Source organism: Paramormyrops kingsleyae, chromosome 14 (genome assembly GCF_048594095.1).
Source record: "Paramormyrops kingsleyae isolate MSU_618 chromosome 14, PKINGS_0.4, whole genome shotgun sequence".
NCBI lineage: Eukaryota > Metazoa > Chordata > Actinopteri > Osteoglossiformes > Mormyridae > Paramormyrops > Paramormyrops kingsleyae.
Window position 1 is genome coordinate 7,115,100 of NC_132810.1, and position 22,191 is coordinate 7,137,290.

General features: G+C 52.8%; 1 protein-coding gene across 1 annotated transcript in view; it reads right to left on the reverse strand.

The window, feature by feature from the left end:
• The window catches only part of c14h14orf180 (chromosome 14 C14orf180 homolog), a 135,834-nt gene that overhangs the window by 89,454 nt on the left and 24,189 nt on the right, over positions 1-22,191 (reverse strand). Inside the window, exon 2 of the mRNA XM_072699199.1 lies at positions 3,457-3,601. Within this exon, the coding sequence (XP_072555300.1) occupies positions 3,457-3,601 (145 nt within the window). The remainder of the gene's footprint in view (positions 1-3,456; positions 3,602-22,191) is intronic.

The following is a 22,191-nucleotide window of genomic DNA, read 5'->3' on the forward strand; positions in this document are numbered from 1 at the left end:
GCAGCATTAATTTACTATAACGTATAAAGATGCCCTCTCCATATACGCACAGCGGAGTCCAGTGGCGCTGAAAAACACTACAGCGACTGCGTACAGAAAACCAGTTTGTTGCCGCGGTTTGATCTCGCTAAACACGTAACCGTCTGTTAAGCTGGACTTCAGAAGGCAAATCGCTCCTGGGGGCTACAATAACAGAGAGATAATGACCTTATGAATAGTGATGGAGCCCCATTGAGAAGCCAGCCATTATTCAGCTAGACTCTGACGGGGCTCAGGTATTAAGAGCTTTTGTGGCCTTCCTTATGTCGGCAGACTGACGATAAAATAACAAAGAGAAATGAATGCGAAATAGAAAATGGGGACAATTAAAAAGCCATAGCAATTTTTAATTTAATTTGAGCAAATCCAATTAAGCACCCTGCTTGCCTAATCTCCAGCATCAGTAGTTTCTTGTTGGTGGGGGGGGGGGGGGTTGTTGTGTTGTAACCCGTCTGGCAATGTGGACCCAGGCCTCGGCGTTCCCACATAGCTCTGGAGCGCCCCCCAGAACCAAGGTGTCTCGTTTAATTATGACCTCCGTCTGTCGGGGGAAGGCGCAAAGCAGACCCCCCCTGCCCAGTCCACCCCTGACAGGAAGCAGAATCGTTTGCGGGGCCGGTGTTACGGACACGGAGGGACCGCGGCGTGCAGGGAACACGTGCCGACACGCCTCTGTGAAGGGTGCGAGTCCAGGAAGGGCCGGAGCTGGCGCTGGCTTCTACGCCATGAGGATGATTTAGAAAACAACAGTAACACAGCATGCTGGGACAGTATAAGCGGACATCAGACTGCAAGCTCAACAAAATTAAGGCAACCCCCCCCCCAATCAGGCACATTATCTCTCAGTGACACAAGCAGAGCAGCTGCAGGATTTAGCGGCGTAATGCTATTTATGCTTGCAAATCCCATCTGATAGTTACAGGCACTGGTGTTAAGGAGCCGTGTTGGGGGTCTTTGCTGGTGGTGGGTGTTATTTCCCGCCCCCCAGGCAGCGGCGTCCTGGGCTAGGGAGGGGTAGCCCACGATGGAGAGACACAGAGCCTACTGTGAGGAAAATGCGACACACGCATTAAAATCCATGCATGCAACCTCACAAACTGACATGCGGCCTGTGTCTGGGTAAAGGATGCGCAGCAGAGCTGCTCCATGCTGAGGACATAAGGACCGTGGCTCCACACCCACAAACCTGGACCTGCTAGTCTGAGAAAGGAGGCCAGGGGGCGCCATGTTTTGATGTAGAGGCTCTCCTGCCCTCCCCACGCCTTGTGCAGAGAAAAGCAGGAATAACACAGGAAGGAGCCAAGCTTCTGGAGCAGTGTAAACAGCTCATGTCAGATTAAACCGAGATGAGTTACAGACTGTGACAAACAGAGAAGCAGAAATTTTAAGAGAGAGCAGCAGGAACCCACTTCACACGAGCCACACGCAGCGCTGAAATGCTACAGCCATATTAGGACATGTGACTTGGTGGAGATTTATTGAGGCTGTTGCATTGTGGGAAGCACTGGCCCTGGTACTGAAGCCTGACAGAGCCTGGTTTCCGTGTCACAGGTCAATGCACCCTGTGTTTGTATAAAGCCAGTCTCACTCATTACCTTCCTAAGCAGCCGGGCTATAGGACATTTGCACACAGGGCTATAGGACCCATCACTGGGGCTGTTCAGACAACCAAGGGCTGCTCACACAGTAGAACATCTGGAGGGAGACAAGGCACGCCCCCCCTGGCATTAAACAGCATCTGTATGCGGCGAGAATAAGCGACCTGGGGGGACGATTCAGTGGGCCCATGCACATGATGTCTGAGCCACACGACGACATCGCAGCACAAACAACCGCCGGCGAATTCAGGCTCACATTCTCATTCCGGAACGTTCCTGCTAGGCCAGAGTGAGCATCTGCTTGAAACACGGGACAACCTCCTGCTGATCAGAGTAGCAGAGGCGGATGGGTGGCAGCCCCCCCCCCTGCCTGCCCCACCATAAATGGACCCCCCCCCCCCCCCCGCAGTCTCAGGGGCTTCATTTCACAGAAGCTGCAGATCCCTGCTGGCCTGAACCTATTAAACTGCCCCACTGAATTTGCCAGAAACATGGTGGTGGGGAGTGTGGGGGGGTGCAGGTCATACAGAGGGAGACAAAAGATGAAGATGATGAGGAAGGCGAGGAAGGCAGGAGGAGAAGAAGCGAAAAAAAACCGGCGAGGTCCTGCTGGGGGCGCTATTACTCCCAGCACGCCACAGTATCCATGATGATGACTCATGGCTGACTCCAAAGAGCCCCTCATACGAGGACTGAGAGGCGCCTCAGATTATCATCAGCACGGCACCTTCATCCTGGGTACTGGGCGCAGAGCTCAGCAATCACGTCAGCGTGTATGTGGATATTCCCCCCCACCATGGCTGACGTGAGAGCGAGGCCATCAGCCCGGCGTGGGAAGACGCTATTCTAAGCACCACACTCAGGAAGCAGTGGACGAGTCTTAACGACCCTTTCCTGAACCGTTTCATTATGGAGGACAGAGCAGACACGTCTCTAACGAAGATTCACAGCTGTGCAGCTGCCCTCTAACAGCCTGGGCAATGGGGGGGGTGTCTGTATCCTGGTGATGTTAGTGTGTTGCGGGGGAGGAGGCACACTGGCTCCAGCTGTCAGGGAGCATGATCGCTCCCCGGAATCCTTCACGTGTTCGCCAGCCACGCCGCCCCAATGCTGATCGTCACACAGCCTGATCCTGTACCCCTCTCCAACACACAGGGGCTGCCCGCAAAGCTCCGGCCTTTTATGTAGGGAAATCCTCATCGTTTGGTCAATGACGGGCATCAGAGGAGAAAAACTTCCATTAAATTACAGGAAGGAGCATGAGCCACACCACAGATACACGATGTATTGCTTAACATATCAGGATCAGCTGATATTCATTAAGAACCAAGATACTGGCATCAAATAATGGAGATGATTGCACAGGACGATCCTCCATAGTGGAGGACGGTGGACTTTGTTGATTAATTCACCACTTAGAAGCAGGGTTGCCACTTTCAATCTGAAGAAAAAAGATGCTCAGCTGATTCTGACATGGCAATTTTGGATCAGGCAATCATTCCCCCAACTCCTCCCAGGATCCCAGACAATATAATTTGCCAAACGTGAGGGTGGGGGGGGGGGGGAATCTGAAAAAACCTGGCATGCAGATCGATCTTTCTTTTTCCACAGAATAATAAATGATGTAACATCATCCCACTAATCACTGCTGGCATAACCCTAACCCTAACCCTAACCCTAACCCCCCCGCCAGAAGGTGGAACAGAGGTTAGCCGGTTATCGGTATCAGTGATATTGGATAAAAAAGATCGGTACCAATCTAAATTTGCATATCTGGGCAGCACATAGAGCAGAGTTTCAGAAAGATCTGGGCCTCTACCTGTAGAGTGTGACCAGCAGTGCACAGCAAAGTCTTCAGAAGAGCAGCCTGCAAACGTTAGTCTCAGCTGGGAAGACGAGTCCATTGGGGATCCATCCAGCCACGACGAGCGGCTCTCAGGGCGCCAGCGGCTGCATGGCAGAGCCTGGGAAACGAAACAGGTCGGTGAGCCGACATAACCACTTCCTGAGGACCCAGCGATGCTTACATCTGCTCTGCACTAAACCCAAGAGATCAGCAATAGCCAGGCAAACGACTTGTTGCACATTTACCCATCATAATCCAACTCTGGTCAATAGAAACAACCATGAATCCTGAATGTTTAGAGCTCAGAGGACCTTGAGCGGATACTAATAATGCACCATCTTCAACCTGAAGATAGGTGACACTGACTCAACCGGTTGGTTAAAACAAAATCTTGGTTTGGATTTGTACTTTGTGGAAGCGAACTATCTACCTCTGCTTAGCATCAACCTCAGTGCTGTGAAGCCCCGAGTAACCCCCTCGGATAGAAAATAAACATACAATGCACCCCCCCCCCCCACCCCCCAAACATGCCAGTGAAGGTGTCGCACACAAATGAAATTCAGCATGAGGATGTAGAAGCCTAATGGAGATAATCTTAAAAATGCACCCAACACGATGTCTATGCAGATTAAACCACCGCATCATCTTGGTAAAATACAACAGAGGATATACTGCATGTTGAGTATTAGATACTTATCTGCAAACCGCAACCTTGGGACGTGAAAACGTTTTTCCATATGAATTATTCATGCTTGTACGTTTATTCAAAATGGTGTGATGCTCATGGACGGGGATAAAATCCCTCGGAATCCTGAGACACGGCAATCATTCCCACAGCAACCTGACCTCCCATCATGCCGAAATCTAATTCAGTCCCGTGCTGCCCTATCAGCAAACAAAGACAATGTCACCATCAGAGGACAAGGCTGGCCACGAGGCGCGCTTGAGCACGCCTCCTGACAGGTGTGATGTAACTGTGATCGCTCACCTCCCTCCCCCCACAGCAAGCGCCGACACGCCATCACGAATGCGAACGGCACTCCAGATGGAATGGGCTCTCACTAACAAATGCGGATTGCATGTTGATGCCCATCTAGCACGAGTTTCGGTATGACTGCAGGACACGGAAGCAGGTGGGTTAGCGGCCTCCCTGTCCCCTTAAAGGACAGGGCCTCGCTCCTCATGTCCCGCCCCTCGCCGAGGCCTTCCGAAATCACTGGGCATTGAATCTTCTTCTCCACCAGTCAGGGGGCAGTAAAGCAGCCCTTTATTTCATTTCTGCAATTTAATCATGGTAAAAAATGAATTAAATCGGCATGATAAGGTGATAAATTCCTTATACGAGCTGTCAGATGTCGTAAGTCAGGGGCACCCGCCAGGCTTCACGCACAACGGTGGGGGGTGGGGCAGCCAAACTTGGGAGCCTAGATTATGATGTTCTTCAGGGAAGGATACAGGTCATAGGGGGTCCTGCTGGCTGGAGTCGCCAATGTAACTGAATTACAGCAGCAGTCACTCTGAGCGGCAGCTATCCAGAACTGAGCATTTTTAAATCCAGTCGATTGGCTTCCCTTCAGACCACCCCCAAACACTCAGATTGATGACTTTATCAGCATCTGGTACCCACGATGCTTCGCTGCCCCCTTTTACGTGTGTAACGTTGACAGGAAATATGAAAACGGCCGTCACAGATCAGCGAGGGGAACCGTTGAACCTTCACGCCGCAGGATAAATTGCATTTTGCTTATTTACCCTGGATAACGGCCAGGAGACGGCAGGGATCAGACGGTTCAGGCAACCTTGACAGTAAATTCAGCAGGTGGCCAGCAAGCACAGATCTGCAGAAGGGCAACAAATGCAAAACAAAAGCAAACCCTAATAGGCCCCCACCTCGATTTCCACTGTTACTCTGGACATCTCAGGCCTGCCCTCCACCGTTCATCATTCTCCCATCAGCGGCATGTTTGCACGACAGGACAGCCCAAGTTTGCACAGTGAAAGAGGTTCAAAGGTCACTAGGACCTCTCCCTCCACAGTATAAAGGTAGATCAGCAGCAGAAAGAGTGTCGCGAGAGATGCATGGGAGTGGTGAGGAGCGGAGGGAGTGAGGGACACATGGGAAAGGAGGGAACAAGAGGGAAAAAAAACAAAGGAGAGGAAGGAGCAAGAGACACAGGGGAGAAGTAGAGGGGGTGAGAGACATATGGGAGTGTAGCAAGGAGAGACACACGGGAGCGCAGGGAGAGACACATGGGAGTGCAGGGAGAGACACACGGGAGCGCAGGGAGAGACACACGGGAGTGCAGGGAGGAGAGACACACAGAAGCACAGGGAGGAGAGACACACGGGAGCGCAGGGAGAGAGACACATGGGAGCGCAGGGAGGAGAGACACACAGAAGCACAGGGAAGAGAGACACACAGAAGCACAGGGAGGAGAGACACACAGGAGCGCAGGGAGGAGAGACACATGGGAGTGCAGGGAGGAGAGACACATGGGAACACAGGGAGAGAGACATGGGAGCGCAGGGAGAGAGACACAGGAGCGCAGGGAGGAGAGACACACAGGACCGCAGGGAGGAGTGATTCATGGGAGTGTAAGGAGTGAGAGGTATACTGGAGACAAGTGGAGGATGCAAGAGACACAGGAGCAGAGGGAGGAGAGACACATGGAAGTGCAGGGAGTGAGAGGCACAAAGGAGCGGAGGGAGGAGAGAGACATGGGAGAGGACTGGGGGGCGAGCCGTGATTTGACAAGATACCTCAGTTGGCTCTCCTGTCCTACAGAGCTGTGATTGTCTGCCGACCTCTTGGAGGGAACAAGCTAATGGAAACCACCCGCTATCCACTGTTCTTGGAAAGCACCTGGTGGCCCCCATCGGGATGAAAAGGGGGGGTGGCAGCTGACGGGGCAGGGCCTGGACCAATCAGAAGGACAGGTGGCTGGCTGAGAAGTGGGTAACCTAGCGAAGCCACAGCCAGGGAGTAATTCTTATTCATTGAAAATGAGACTGGAGCAAATAGGAATTTCATGTTTAATATAGGAAGTTTGCTTAGGGGGAGAGAGAGCTGACTTGCTGAATGCTGCCATCCCGGGGGATTAAGCTTCTCTTCAAAAAAATATCATTTAAACTCCTACACCTCAGGTCCAGTAATTTGCAGCATGAAAAGCAGCCTGGCTGTGCACCAGAGGCGTCTGTTCACCACTACGTGCCTTGGTGGTGCATGAATGTTTCCAGAAGGTGGAGGAACATGCAGCGCCCCCCGCCCCCCCCCCCTGCCATGACATGCCTGCACACATGTGTATGCATGTGATCAGACACAGCAGTCCAGCTGACCAGTGAGGTGATTTCCATCCTGTATCTTCCCAGGAATTAATTAAACCCATCGGATCCCTGTGGGTCGCGGCTCTGAGTGCAAAGTTTGTACTGAGGCTCAGCTGGACAGACACAGGCCTCCCGTTGGGCTGATGGCACAGTGCCCAGCCCACACCTCACGGGCACATTCAGGACCAACCAGCACACAAAACACCTCGGGGTAGACGCTTCCAGCCAAAACGGGGCGATTTACTCATGACTCCACCTCAGACTTATTTGGCATTAAATGATGATGGTAAGAGCAGGAAGTCCCCATTGACCAATCACACGGGGACAAATACCTGTATGAATTTAATAAATGTACGGGGACACACGAGGTCACGGTACCCTCCATTTTGCATGCTGAGATGAGCAATCCGCCGACAGCGCCACCGCGCATTACAAATGTGACTTCCTGCCTCTCCAGACAACTTTAATCAATTACAGATTTGTATCCAGGAGATTTAATTCAATTTGGTGTTGCTGCAGCGCAGGTTTTGGGGACCGGCACATTAATCAGGCCATTATGCGGAGTCTGAAGCAGGCGGTGGCAGCGTGTTTGTCAAGCGCAGCATCAAATCAATCTCGCAGCCACGGGGCCGCATCTAAAGCGTGAGGAGGCCCCCACCTCGTAGCATCCGCTGCATTTGTACGCAGAAATGCACACGTAAGCCCCCCCCCCCCCCCCATCAGGCATTTCACACACTGACGCCAGTGTGCACACAGCCCACGTGCATCTGAACACAGCTGGGTGACTCCTGAATGGAGCGGGGCGCCCCCCACTGGTTGGAATGCTGCACGAGCGGCACAGATGCCCCCAAAGCCTGACATTTAAGCGGGTTACATTACTATCGAAACAGCAGCACTGCGAGAGCTGCCTACAGGCGACGCCAATGCAAGCCGTTTATTTGTTGATAGGAGGATGTGAAGGGCGTGGGGAGGCAGTAAGCTATTATTTTTTTGCCCTTTACACCTCCCCACCATCTGCGCCAGCTGAGGGCCGCCATTCCCACGATCCAGTGCGTCATCTATGGCTCCCCGGCAGCCAATCAGACCAAGTCTCCCCTTTTCACTTTTCTCCAGGGCTCCGCTAGCAGATGAGACCGGGCGGCTCCCAGTGGCACCTCAGGCTGGGACTCCAGTTACACTGCGCCACCTGTCGCCGCCGTGGGAGGCGGGGGGGACCGAGGGAAAGCAGCATCGCGACTGAATGGGCGTGTGATGAGAGATGCTGTGACAACAACTTCTTCTCATTGGCCGAGACGCTCATCTCCAGCGTGGCTATTATGTGAGCTGCTGGGAGGAAGGTGGTGTTTACTGTCATACTCCCACCTGGCCGCCTTCTTTAGCAAAAACCATTAAGTCGACATGATTTGCTCCACAGCGAAGCTCCTCCCTACTGGGGCTCTGTCACCCGAAGGCGACGAGGTGACAGACACTGCAGGATGACGGGGGGCACCTCCTCACTGCAGGGGAATCGCTCACGCATTAACTTCCGGTCCTGCTCCGTAGCGAGAGTGACGTCACCATCTGGGTGGTGAGGGCAGTCCTTTCTCCCGGTGGCAGACGGCCCTAATTATGCACCATGAGTGTGTAGAGCTACAGGTGAGATCTGACGCCATTTGTTTGTAAGCAGGTCACGCGGCGGGAAGATGAAGGTGGCTGACTGCAGCGCTGTTACGATCAGACCGTCTCGAGCGAGGAGCTGAGGGAGGAGCACTGGCCATGGCAGTAGAGTGAGGATTAGGAGTCCACCGTCGTTCCCATGCAAAAACCCACCCGCTCACTGGCACCAGCCCCCGTCTGTAATTAGCCTATTAAAATGTAGATCCGGGTACAGGGAGAACAATGCTGTGTGGATCAACTCATTGGTATATAAAGCCCCCAGCAAACATGTCACAGAGGATTAGCGAAAGCCTCCTCTGGAGTCCAGCAGCCCAAACCTGCCTCCTTTCACGCATGACTGTGAGGATGGAGGGCTGCCGCACGTCCTCTGTCCCCCAGTGAGCCTTGCCCCTTCACCCCAACCTCCAGTGAGCCTCGCCCCTTCACCCCAACCACCAGTGAGCCTCGCCCCTTCACCCCAACCTCCAGTGAGCCTTGCCCCTTTACCCCAACCCACAGTGAGCCTCTCCCCTTCACCCCAACCCCCAGTGAGCCTTGCCCCTTCACCCCAACCTCCAGTGTGCCTCGCCCCTTCACCCCAACCTCCAGTGAGCCTCGCCCCTTCACCCCAACCTCCAGTGTGCCTCGCCCCTTTACCCCAACCTCCAGTGAGCCTCGCCCCTTCACCCCAACCTCCAGTGAGCCTCGCCCCTTCACCCCAACCTCCAGTGAGCCTCGCCCCTTCACCCCAACCTCCAGTGAGCCTCACCCCTTTACCCCAACCCCCAGTGAGCCTCTCCCCTTCACCCCAACCCCCAGTGAGCCTCGCCCCTTTACCCAAACCCCCAGTGAGCCTCGCCCCTTCACCCAAACCCCTAGTGAGCCTCGCCCCTTTACCCAAACCCCCAGTGAGCCTCTCCCCTTCACCCCAACCCCCAGTGAGCCTCGCCCCTTTACCCAAACCCCCAGTGAGCCTCGCCCCTTTACTCCAACCCCCAGTGAGCTTCGCCCCTTGGTTGTGCTGTCAGTGAGCTGGTGGAGGATGCTGTTTGTGTGATTCCACCCATGGAGTAGTGGTACAGGTGTTCAAACACACACTCTTTCCGGTGAAGGCGACACCCGACTTTTATTGATCAGCAAAAGCTGCCACTGGGATGCTTCAGCTCCACATATGACTTGCTTCCGTTTCTAAACTGTCATCAGTCCGACAGACAAATGGGTGCACTGAACTGTAGAAGAGGCCTTCCCAAAGTAACTCACAATTACTCTTGGCCTCAGCAGGAAAAGAACAAACCCAAGATGCAAGTCCGGCATTAAAACATAAACCATCCCGGTGATACATATATAATAGGTTTGAACAGCCAAGGAGAAGGTCTCAGATCATAAAGGTCAGAGGTCAGGGCTTTCAGCAGGAACACGCCTAATTAGGGTGACGGGATCCTATTCTCAAATGTTCAATGCGGACATCAAGAGGGGTTGAAGGTCACCTTTTAAAATGTGAGAGCCGAAAACCAAGCTGACCAAGAGGTGGAAGGAATGTGCAGAATTACCTGCAAACCAGCTCAGGATAGAGACGAAGAGTGAGAGACAGCAGCCAGCTGCATTAGCACAGCTAAGATGCCTTGGAGAGACACAGGGAGGACACCGCATGCTTAGCAACTTACCAAGCAACCCAGAGCAGATTAATGGGTGAAAATAGGCGATGCTGCCACCATGTGTGCCCTCCCACTGCCTACTGATCTGCTCTGGTGTGCAGCCACTATCATTTAACTGGACAGCGAGAGACGGGATGGAGACGGGAGCTCCGACGAGCGTCCACCGCGGATAAGGCTAAACGGTCACTGAGTACAATTTTAAAAGCTCCCCTGTAACACCGCTGATACATGAACAAGGAAAAAGCAGCACAAGGCAGATGGCTGACAGCTGGATGTTAAACAGGCACCTCTAGAGATTTGAAGGCTTGCTCCCAATAAAGGACCATCCTGTCACAACACTCACCCCATTATGATAAGCCCAAAATGGCATGGCAACATGTACGGGTACTGAAAACGGAATGGATAAGGGTGGGGGTGAAATGCCCGCATCGCCCCCCCCAGCAGCTATGGGGAGAGTCTGTTTATCAAGATTGTCTAGGGACACCTCTGCATGGGGGTCACGATAGTCCAGACCTCGGGGGGGGGGGGGGGGGGGCGGCTGAGGACAGGGAACCCATTCCCTCAGCACCTCCCAATAAGACATGATGAACGCAGTGGTGCCGGTGCCGGCGGGGACCAGGTGCTGAAGAGCCGTGGCCTTTACGTCGGCGTGTGTGATGGAGCGGTCCAACTGAAGCTTCCCGCAGATCAATAATTAATCTCAACATTAAAAAATCTGTTCCTCCATACAAATGCCCAAGTTGATCTGTCCATCCATTCTCAGTAATCACAGGGTTGTTGGGGGGGAGGGGGGGGGGGGGTCCAGAGCCTATCCAGAAGGCTACGGGCACAAGGCAGGAAACAAGTCAGGATGGAGTGCCATTCCATCGCAGGGCATGCTCACACACGTAGAGCCATGTCAGAGACTCGAACCCTGGTCCAGGAGGTGTGAGTGCCAACCACTGCACCAACATTCTGCCTGGCCAAGCACATACTGGTGCTAAATCCTCTCACAATATCCCACATCTGCAAAAAATATATAGCAGCTATTCTTGTTAAACTACCCTCCCTATCATTAAAATGCAGCTTCACTGAGAACTGCTTGGGTTGGAGCAAAGCCTACAGAGAGGCTACGGGTGACACAGACTCCTCCCTAGGCTACTGCCTACATCACTACATGCCTCACATTCCCAGACAGTCCTGAGCCCCCCCCCTTTCTCCAGGATACTTTCGACACCCGCATAATGGAATTATGGATTGAAATAAAGTTCACCGATACTTGAAAATGTTCTCTCTAGCTATCTGTGCGAACAGGCACGCTTGATTGTCTCCACCGCTCGAGTCCATGCAGCATGCAGATGGGGGACGGCATGTTTCTATCACTCTGGTTTTATTTACCTTCATTTACCTTCACCGATAGCTAAAGACAGGACAGGCAGCCACAGAAAGGCCTCCATGTTGGAGTCACATGAGATGGATCTCGGGCCGTCGGCCCACAGTTTACATTTTGGCTGCTGATTGACAGCGGGAAGGACCAATGAGCCCGAAGACCAGGCCGGATTCACGTCTGGATCTGCAGGTACCGCAAATACGGGTGAGAATGAGTCTGTCCCTGGGATTGTGGTCAACAGCCCTAGAGCTCGACGAAGCGTAAGGTGCGTTCGAGCAAATGCTGCGTATCTACTGTGTACAGAGCGGCCCCCGCACACCTGTCTGCTCAGAAAAACGGGAAAAAAAGCTCAGTGATTCATTCACTCTGGTAATCACTCACCCGGCATGATGGTAACCATCAGCCCCCACATCCCGGGTAAAATGTTAAGCCCCCCTCCGGCCCCCTCAAACCCCTTTATTACACGCCGTTTGTCAGGAAGGGGACGTGAGGCTTGCGGCAGTGATTGACGGGTCGACGCTCCTTTACGATCCGGCAGTGCCAGGATTGCAATCAGGGCCCTATTGTCTCAGCACAATGGGCCCGGTGAGATCGTCTCCCTTGTTTAGCCCCACGCCTTCTCCGAATCAGCAGCCCGCGTATAGGCGCAGAGCAGGCCGCACAAAGGGGGGGGGGGCTTAATGGGTACGCGCTTTTATTAGATTACGGGAAATCGGACTGGGCTCGGATCTGCCATGCCAGTCTCGCGATTGGGGAGGTTCCATTACAGCGCATCACTAGTTCAACCGTTATCACTGCAGCATCCAGTCAGCCTGTAGCATCTAATGGATGTCTGTCGCATTAAGGCTCCTGACACAAACGAATGGGACAAAATCGATTGTTTTGTGACTCCCTGTTCCAATTAGACCAGGCTACAAGGAAGCCCCTCTGAGAAATGGGGGGGGGGGAGGTGCCACCTACAAAAGAAGCCTGCTAATTAAACTCAGGGCAGGCAGATGCTGTGTATCGAGCACCAATACGTATTTATCTGGAAGGGAGCATTTGCCCCAATCAGGATAAATCCTCCCTCATTTAGAAGCATTTTAATCAGACCTGTGGCTAAAATCAGGGTTATTACAAGCTATGCTGATACTATTGTTAGCCAAAGATGATCAATGTAATGTTTGCAATAATACAAAATAAACACTTTCATTGCAGATAACGGCTGAATCGATTCGCTTTAGCCAGCAGAGGCTTGTCGCAGTGCCATCCTCTGATCGGATATCTATAAACTCTGCAGGAAGTTACTCGCTTACAGCACAGACTTATAGAGAAACACGCGTCGAGTCACCGATCAATTAGGTGAATGCTTAAAACGACATGACATAATTGCTTTAACAAAAGAGAGGCATGAAGAACAGCATACAGTAAACGAGCTACCCAGAGCGATCTGCTCCGTTTCCCGGACTAGATAATGCTGGAGGTTTGCTCACTGTGGATAGGTTTCTCTTTCCAGGGAAGTGCAAAAGCTGCACTCTGATCAACAAGTCCCCCATTCAGGATCTGGCACATTTACATTTTGGGGGGGTTGGTTGCGAAGGCCCTGAATGCAGCATGCCAAGGTCGAGCGTGGGCACACCCACGGTAGGAAAAAGGTACGGCTTTGACCTGAATGAAAGCGGCACCTCCAGGCAACAGGCGGCATGAACTGCGAGTGGTACGATCCATCAAAGGGGGGATGTTTTACAGACCGAATCAAGATGGTACAAACAGATCCGCAAACTAAAAGTCACAGAAATGCAGAGCATTTATATTCCGGCATAGAGATGGAAGAGAATAATCAGCGGGGAATACTCGCCGAGGTAGGCGATTCTTACTGCGGAGGCGTCACCCCTGATCCCCCCTGCGCGCTCAAGTGAGCGAGCCGAATAAATATTTACCGTCAGGCTATAATGAAATGGAGCCCCTCGGCCCTGTGCGGGATGGCATGGGCTGACGGGGGGGGGGCAGAGGTGGGCCGCGAGGGGCAGCATACCAATGAGGTTCGCGGTCAGGTACAGCACGCCTCAGGTGGACAGCGGTTTGCTGTGCTGTGTGTAGGTTACTGCAGAGCGTGAGCCGGTGGGGCCTGCATCCTAATTAAAGTGCCAATTGAGTGCAAACCGGCTGTAAATGCATACATTCTGTCCACACCGGCCAATCCGATGCCAGCATGCCCCTTTTCCATCTTTCTCGATGTTATTTCCTTGCTTTTGGCTTACCTGATATCCGCCCCCTCTGAGCACTGCGAACATCAGCGTGCACACCCACGCCCGGCTTCCTAATTAATTGCTTTTCGAATATTAATTACAGAAACAAAACAAAAATGCCTCTCTCTTTAAATCAGATTAGAGATGCTTAGCTGATTGCTAATTATGCCTTCAAATGAGCGTCTGTGAGCCTGTTTCTGTGAAGTAATGTACGTCCCAAAAACAACAGTCAGCAGGGTGAAACGTGAAATGAGACAAACATTCCACAGGAGGAGAGGAGTGGCCTGTCACCCAGAGCGAGAGCCAATCAGAGCTCAGGCTGCAGGAGCTGGGTCAACCCACGAGTGGAACATTAGGCAGCTATAACTGGGCTCTGAGTGGCCTGCAGGAATCTGACTGGGTGGGCAGGTGATTGTATTCATACAGCTCTGTCTACCGCAATTAGAACAACAAAGCCCAGGTCAATTCTTAGGTTGCCAGGTCTGTGTGGGGCTCCAGGCTTATCCTCAGACGTGAACTTGGCCTCTAATCGCATGTGTCACTCCGTAACTGCTGTAGAAAACACCACTAACTGTGGTGTCAAAATCGCGGCCCTCACCGTCACAGAGTCTGTCACCGCGGCTCACAGAATACGCTCCACTCCTGCTTCATCCTGCGGGCGAATCGCCCACCTTTATCTGAAACGCCTCAGCTTACATAAGAGACGGCAGCTCCCTGGGGGGGCGCGCTCCGGAGCCACGCCCCCCCCGTGCTGATGAAACGAGACGCGCCTCGTCCCTGACAGGCAGAGCGAGACTGAAGGTGTGACGCATTAATAATGTATGGGCCAAACAGGCTAACGATGCGCTGCGCCGCTACATCGGGCCCGTCTGCACAGAAACGCACTTTACATGAGAACAGACAGCAGAGCCATGGCTGCATCTCATTTGCACAAAAGAAAGGGCTGGAACCAGCGGCTTGTTTCAGATACAGGTGGGCAGCCTGTGAGCCCAACCTTCACATTTGCTATCACAGGCCTTTGATGTCACTGTCGCTCCCCTGGGAGTCTCCGCATAAGGCGGCTCACAGAGCTAACGGAGCAGGGCTCTGGCCCGGACCCAGGCCCCCGCTGGGCACAGAGACAGGCCCACCCGCCTCCGAGCTCCATGACTGTCGGGCCTGGCTGCTACATATGAGACGGATGACAGAGGTAAGCAGACACACACACACACACACACACACACACAAAGCTGGCTCCCCCCCCCCAAACCTACGTAATGGCTCTCAGTACCCAGCTTGCACGCTGAGTCTCCACACTGACAGAGCGACTGCTAAACGCAGCTCCTCAAAGACCTTCCCTTATACCTGCCAGTCTGAAAGGAAACCAGTGATAAATGTGCAGAGAATGAGTCTTCTCTGCTCTGCCATTAGGGGGCAGTGTGCCAAATGTTCTGGCTCAGTAAACATAATATACCCCCTGTGGGGGGGGGCTGATTACTATGGAGGCCAGTGAGCAGAAGGCGACCAACTCGGATAGGCGAAAGAGCGCTCCCCTCGGCCCATGCATGTTTCACCATAGCAACTAACGCGTTAAAAGGGTTAATAACCTTTTGTCTTTATGTTCACACTGATTACTTCTTACGACAGGACTTCTGGGTGTCAGTGTCCCGATGCACTGTACATTCACTGTCGTCGTCGTCCCCGCCCCCCCGAAAGCTCCTAGCAAGGTGAGGTAATAGAGTAACCACAATGTCTAACACACAAGTGCGGCAAAGACGGGCCTTTCAGCTGGCCGCCATTACCACCATTATCCCGCCAATGCCATTAGTTAGGTTACAAAGAATGGAAGTTCATTTCACCCAGGCAAGCCTGCCATACCATAATAACTCTTAATTTAGCCATGATAATGTTGTGTCTTTGTATAGGAGATCATGCAAATATTAATGCAGAGCCAGATCTTGCAGTGCTTGCGGAGTTTGCGTTTCAATAACAGGATTTTAAGGAGGTTTCATCTCTTGCGGTGGGAGTCTCTGATAAGAACACGCTGGGTCTGCGTGCGTGCGCTCAGCATAATGAGCCTGACGGAGCCGGCCGGGTCAGAACCGGGCCGATGCTGACGAACAGCCCGCTCCCTCTCGCCTGAAACGCGGCACAGGCATACTGGAAGACACCCCAGCACCAAAAGGCGGTGCCGAAATCAACCCCCCCCACCCCCCCACAACCTGCCTTCTCATGTTCAGCCCCCACCCCACTGGCCCTAATGAGCCGCTCCCAAGGGTGGGGCTTCTCCTTGCCGGGGGTAAAGAGGCCATCATGTTGCTCATTTGGACGCTACGGCTCACGGTGACTGCGCCCTAATTGTGCCCCGGTGCCGGCCCATTTGTCTCAGGCTCCGCGATTTGCCATTTGGGGCGGGGCGAGGTGGGGGCTATTTAGCGAAAGCATCTGGCCGCGGCTGGGGGTCGGGATGAGGCAGCTCCCGGGGGTACCAGGAGGCACACACACACACACACACACGCACACACAGATACACACACACACACACACACACACAGATACACACACACACACACACACATAACCCCAACCAGAATTTCAAACCAACACAGAACACACCTCATAGTCGCCACCTTAATCGATTGGGCGAATGCTGATTGTTTATCGACTCGCATGTTTAAAGGAGGACGGCCTGGCCACCTCGTCAGAATCTCGTTTTAATTAGTCCTGCTGAATTCTGAGTGCTCTTTAGAAGCACTTGGGTAACCTTACGTGTCAGTCGTGTTGCCATTAGCAGAAATAAAACAAGCAATTACAGCAATGATTACCCAAACACACTGCCTCGCCTAAACGGCTCTCTGCTACTAAGGTTCGGCCTGGGAAAAAAAACGCAATTCTTGAAGCCCCATAATACCACTTAACAGCCTCCATTATTCGCAATTAAGGCGTGCTAACGTGAGGCTCGCCTTCATCTGCCCATCTGCGCAGACAACCCGCTCCGCTCATACAGACGCCAACACAGCCCAATCTCTCACAGCCAGGTGACGAGACGGCAGCCATCTTTACAGCAGAAACCCATCAATTATCATTCAATTTTAATTATTATATCAAAGGAGGGTATGGCGAATGAATTAACGAATATTATATAGATCAAACTATTCATTCAGCAGATACTGGAGTAGCCCATATAGTGAGGACTAGGTCAGTGCAGTGTTTATTTCAGCACCACCCCCACACCCCCACACCCCCATCCAAGCAGGTTGGTCCAGCCATCATTATGGACCACCCAGCATCACTTCCTGTTTTCCCAGGCTTAAACTGCACCCCCCCCCCCCTTAAACTACCTACCAAATCCGACTCTTGGCGGGGGACGGAGGACAAACATAACCCCCTCCCCCCCCTCCCCTTCTCACATTCGCAGCCGTCACCCAACATCTTCCTATTTGCTGGTTCCACAGATGTGTTTCTGGAGCTATCCAATGATATCACAGCAGCCTTCATCACGTGGTTCCATTGAAGGCACTGACGGGTGCTAATGAGACCCATACGTCAGCCCCGCTGGCAAACTACCCAAAGATGATTACTTACCCCCTCACATCTGGCTGAGCGGCCCACCTCGTGGGGATGATGCTACAGGACAGGCTGGCCATTTGTTTTCATTATTAATGGGCTTGGTTAGCGAGCCGGACACTTAAATTAAAACTAGCCACTCAGGTTACACGATAATTTGACATTAGAGGGTCTTCATGTGAGCTGCAGGTGTGGGGACACATTAAAGGCTGCATTACTCAGCTGGACCTTTCAGAAGCAGGTTTAAGCGAAGATACGAAGTTAAGTGACGAAACAAGGCTCAAATGAGCGACAAAATATACCGTTACAGTAGCACACCTAACGCAACATTTCATAAAATGTGTCTCACTCAACACTCCCTTAAATGGTCTGTGTAGTCCCATAATTCTGTTCAACATGTATACTACCTCAGGATTATCATGACCTTGATTACTCCTGGGTACACACACACACACACACACACACACACAAACACCTTAGAGATGGTTTGGTGCCATCAGGACCTCAGACAGTGGGCCATTGTCACATTAACACGTCCTTCACAGCCCACCCCGCAAGCCGTGAGGGCTGCTGTCGGCCCGGTTATTTCCATGACTAACGAGACCTGTGTTGCCAGGCTTGTCTCCATTACCGCTTGTGCTGTCCAGCGCTATTGGCCAGCTCAGTTTGTTTTTATCACTTGCGAAATTACTGAATAAGAAAAGAGGGTGGGGGGCTAATGACCCCTCCAAAGCAGGAGAGCCTACCTAATATCTGTCCAGCCCCAATCACTCACCGTCTTTCCTAAGGTACATGCCATTATTAAGGTCGTGAAAATTAGGGAGACATAATATGGTCATGTCATATTATTAGCTCAAGATTGAAAGCGGAATATCAATGAGACTCAAGTTTCCCGGGAGACCATGATGCCAATAAGCGCGCAATCGGCACGGCCGAAGCCTTCCCAGAAAGCAAAGCGGGCAGCCAGAGACACCGACATTCCCCGGCCGCTGCTCTGGCTACCGGTTGCGCACCGAACTGCATCAGCGCCGGATGGCTCAGAAGCGAGGCACCGCTATTGCTGTTGCTATGGATCCCCTTCGTTTACTTTTGTTCAAGTGGCGTTGAAGGAACGCTCCCCAAGGCAAGATGAGGAAGCGGGTATGTGGAAGGCAAGGTGGGAGGGCAGGAGGGGAGCTGCCCTGCCTCGTGGCTGGCAGAGCGCTTCCTCACTCAGCGGGCTTCTCACGATGGAAGCACAAATGCGCCTAAGCTCATGAGAAAAGGGTCCCGTTTCTAAACAGGGAGCACAATGGCTGACCTTTGATGATATTCGGCGCGTTTAGAGAAAGGAGCAACAAGATACTCATCTCTCTACATTCTGTCCCAACCTCTATTCTCATGACCAAAGGTCAAAGTCCATGTGAAATACAAAATAAGCTTACAGTCTGGCACAGTTCTCACGCCATCGCATCTGAATGGCACGGTGTGGCCTGCGAGTTGGCGTCACACCCTCTGACTCTGCCGGGGTGCTGCCAGCCGGCGTCACTCTGTAGGACCTACACTTCACACGCACTGTCCCTCCCAATTTGGAAACAGCCCACTTCAGCACTGAGGGGAGGTAAGAAATGCCCGAAGTTGCTTTTGTTACCGTGACACATGTGTCTTTGAGCTGAGCCAGTCCAGAGAGGGGGCATGACAAAGAGAAAGAATGTACAGGTGGTTTCCCATGCAGAGACTTGGGGCTAGAATGGGGAAGTCACTCACACATTACACGCACTCTGCAGACAGAAGTGGATTAATGGAATTTGAGACTGAATGCAATGCTTGGCTACATGAGAGAAGGAAAAGGAAAGATACAATAAGAAATATACACACCCATCCAGTAAGGGTGACAGGAGTCAGGGCATCAGGCTCCGGGGCCCCGTCATTGCGTCAAAGGTTCTGTCTGCTGCAGGGTCATCATGGACGCCCGGAGGGAGGGCGGGCCGCAAAGTCGTGAGTCAGAGGCTGCGCCGAGCACCATCTGTGTCTGTCTGAGCAATGCCTGCCAGAGGCTAGAGGACGGGGCAGAGTACGGGCTTCCAGAGGGGGCAGGCAGCCGAGCATGTGACCAGAACAACCTCACGTTCCGCCGCTGCTCCCTAGAGTAACTGAGGCCTGACCACGCAGCCAGGTTCTGCGTCTGAACTGCCTCAATCTACAGGGGGAAATACGGTAATCGCTTGAGCCAAACTCTACAGAGCGAAGCAGCTGGTCATGACTTCAGGTACAGGAAAGGAACCATACATGAAACGTTGAACACAATCCACACTTTGCTACACCATAATTATTGGATTGCTTGCAGATGCAGGTGGCATAACAGTCAGGCATGTAACAATCAAGTGGCTTCCTATTACAGGCCAACAAACACAAGTGTGAGAACATGGGACCATGGTTTAGGGCATTGTACCTAGACAGCATCCAGTTACATAACATTCCTGTTAATCCTGGCATCTGTTACGGGCAGAGTGCTGCAGGTGCAAGTCACACATCTCAGCATCTGCAGAAAAGGCCACAGGAAACCAGAGGGAGAGCAGGGGAGGGGGTCAAAGGAAACCAGATGGAGCCTGGAGAAAGACCACTGGAAACCACTGGGAGATTGGAGGAAGGCCAGAGAAGACCAGAGGGACACCAGAGAACGGACAGAGGAGATCATGGGGAGACCAGAAGAAAACCACAGGAGACCAGAGGGAGACCAGAGAAGACCAGAGGGAGACCGGAGGAAGGCCAGAGGGAGACTGGAGGAAGGCCATAGGAGACCAGAGGGAGACCAGAGAAAGGCCACAGGAGACCATGGGGAGACCAGAAGAAGGCCAAAGTAGACCAGAGGGAGACCGGAGGAAGGTCATAGGAGACCAGAGGGAGAGCAGGAGAAGGTGAAAGGTAAAACATTGGGTTGGAAAGGGAGGGAGAAACAGAGAATGAAAGGACGCGACCCAATGGAAAATTGGTAGCTTGTTTTTATATGACAGATGAGCGCAGCTGGACACGGAAGATGGGGCTTTTGGGGGGAAGCCACCCCGAGAGGATCGGCCACCCAGAGGATAAAGGACAGTCAGCTGAGCAGAGCGCATCTGTTCCCGAAGATCCCCCCCACCTCCATCTCAAGGACCCAATTACACATAAAAGCCACCCCTTACAGAATAGGCATCTGTAACCCCAAGGTGAATTATGCATGTGCTCCTCTGTGCAAAGGCCGCTTCCATTTTAAAGTGCCCGACTTGCAGGTCCAGCCACTGCACACCACTGGGGAAAACGAGCCAGAAGATCCACACGAGTCTTTCAGCAGCTCTGAAGCCACCAAATTAGGGATGGTCCTTGACATACTGCAACCAATATTGACTTGTTACTGCCAACAGGATGTGAAGGTGAAGGTACAGGTGGGAGCGAGTCATGGTAATCAAGCGTTCTCAGAGAGTAAGATCTGAGAGCAGCTAGTCTTACTCAGCTCCACCTCACCACTGTCAGTGCAGTAAGGCTTAAGGAGATGCCAGATGACGGTGGCGCTCTGCAGCGACTGACACGCCGGCAGGTGCTCACCTCCAAATTACTCACACTTCATTATGCCGTCTCTCACCCCTCAAGAAGCCAGAATCTGGAGCAACCCCTGACCACAGCTCTGAACTGTAACGTCTTTTGTTTTGCGGGGGTGGGGCGGGGGGAGGGTTGGCCGACTTCTTCCAATCAATCCGCCATGCCAGTCCCTGTGGATGACTCTGCCGTTGATCCGTGTTCTGGCATGTCCCACCTTCTGCTCCCCTTGGCAGAGGAGGATGGGAAACGTGGAGGGGGGGGGGGGAGCTGCGGACTACCAGGCAGACTGCGGGACTCTCTAATCCCACAGCAGTGCCGTGGAACATACCTACCACAAAAACAGGTATCGTGATTCAGATTCATAGAGCAGGATGAACTGAGAATCCAGGGGAGGCGGTTAGGGCTCTGCCTGTCTCTGCATGACTGCTGCGTCAGTGTCTGTCCCCACAATCCCCTGTGCCAGATTACAGGGCAGAAGGGAGGCAAAACTCTTCGAAATTCAGAGCATAGCTATCTCAGGTCCCCATGGAGATAGTTCTTACTGTCAAAACAACCTCGTTCGACGCAAAGCTCGACCTGTGGTACCAACGGACCCTTTATCTCCAGGCTATTGATACCAATTGATAGCTCCTTCTGGACACCCTGACCTTCCGCTCCTGCCCTGGATCCCTTAAACCATCCAGGGGTGTTTACAGGGCTCTTCCTAACACCTGTGCAACTTCACAGCCGCTAAATCCCTTAAACTAAAAAGGTGGACATTAATCACCGCTTTGGCTTCACAGGCAGCCTCACTTTGAGCTGAACAGGTTCCACGGGCCCCCTGCAGCGAACGTTTTACACATCTCAGGTGAAAAATGCTGATAATCCGATAAACCGAGCAAGTCGAATGACGGCAGCAGAGAGAGGGTGGGGCTATGAGGAGAGCTCAGAGATCGACGTCCAAACAGACGTCGGGGGCCATCTGTGCCGGCCGGTAGCCCCGGTGCGAGCTGGCATGCGAGGATGAACCTGCCGTCGCATGTGCAGCTACGCCGTCAGAGGGGGTGATAAACCCCCAGCAGCTTTCGGCATGCTCATCAGCATGAGCAAAGCTGGGGAGGCCAGGGCTGTGGGACCGATGCTCCTCACCGGCTGCCAAAAAGGCAAAGACACCCTACAAAGGTGAGCCTCTCAACTGAGGTATTTGCCGGAGGTTCCCAGGGAAGCGGCGGGCATCAGGGCTCCTGGTAAGCCTGGGTGTCAACTCCCAGAGATGTGGGCCAATGAGACGGCTAGATATGTCCCCTGTGTCATGCTGCGGAGGTGGCCAGTAGTCACAGAAATGAGCTGCACTCAGAAAGGGGCCTTTCCTCAGTCGCTCACACGGGCCACCTGCCGACACTCAACCAGGTTACAT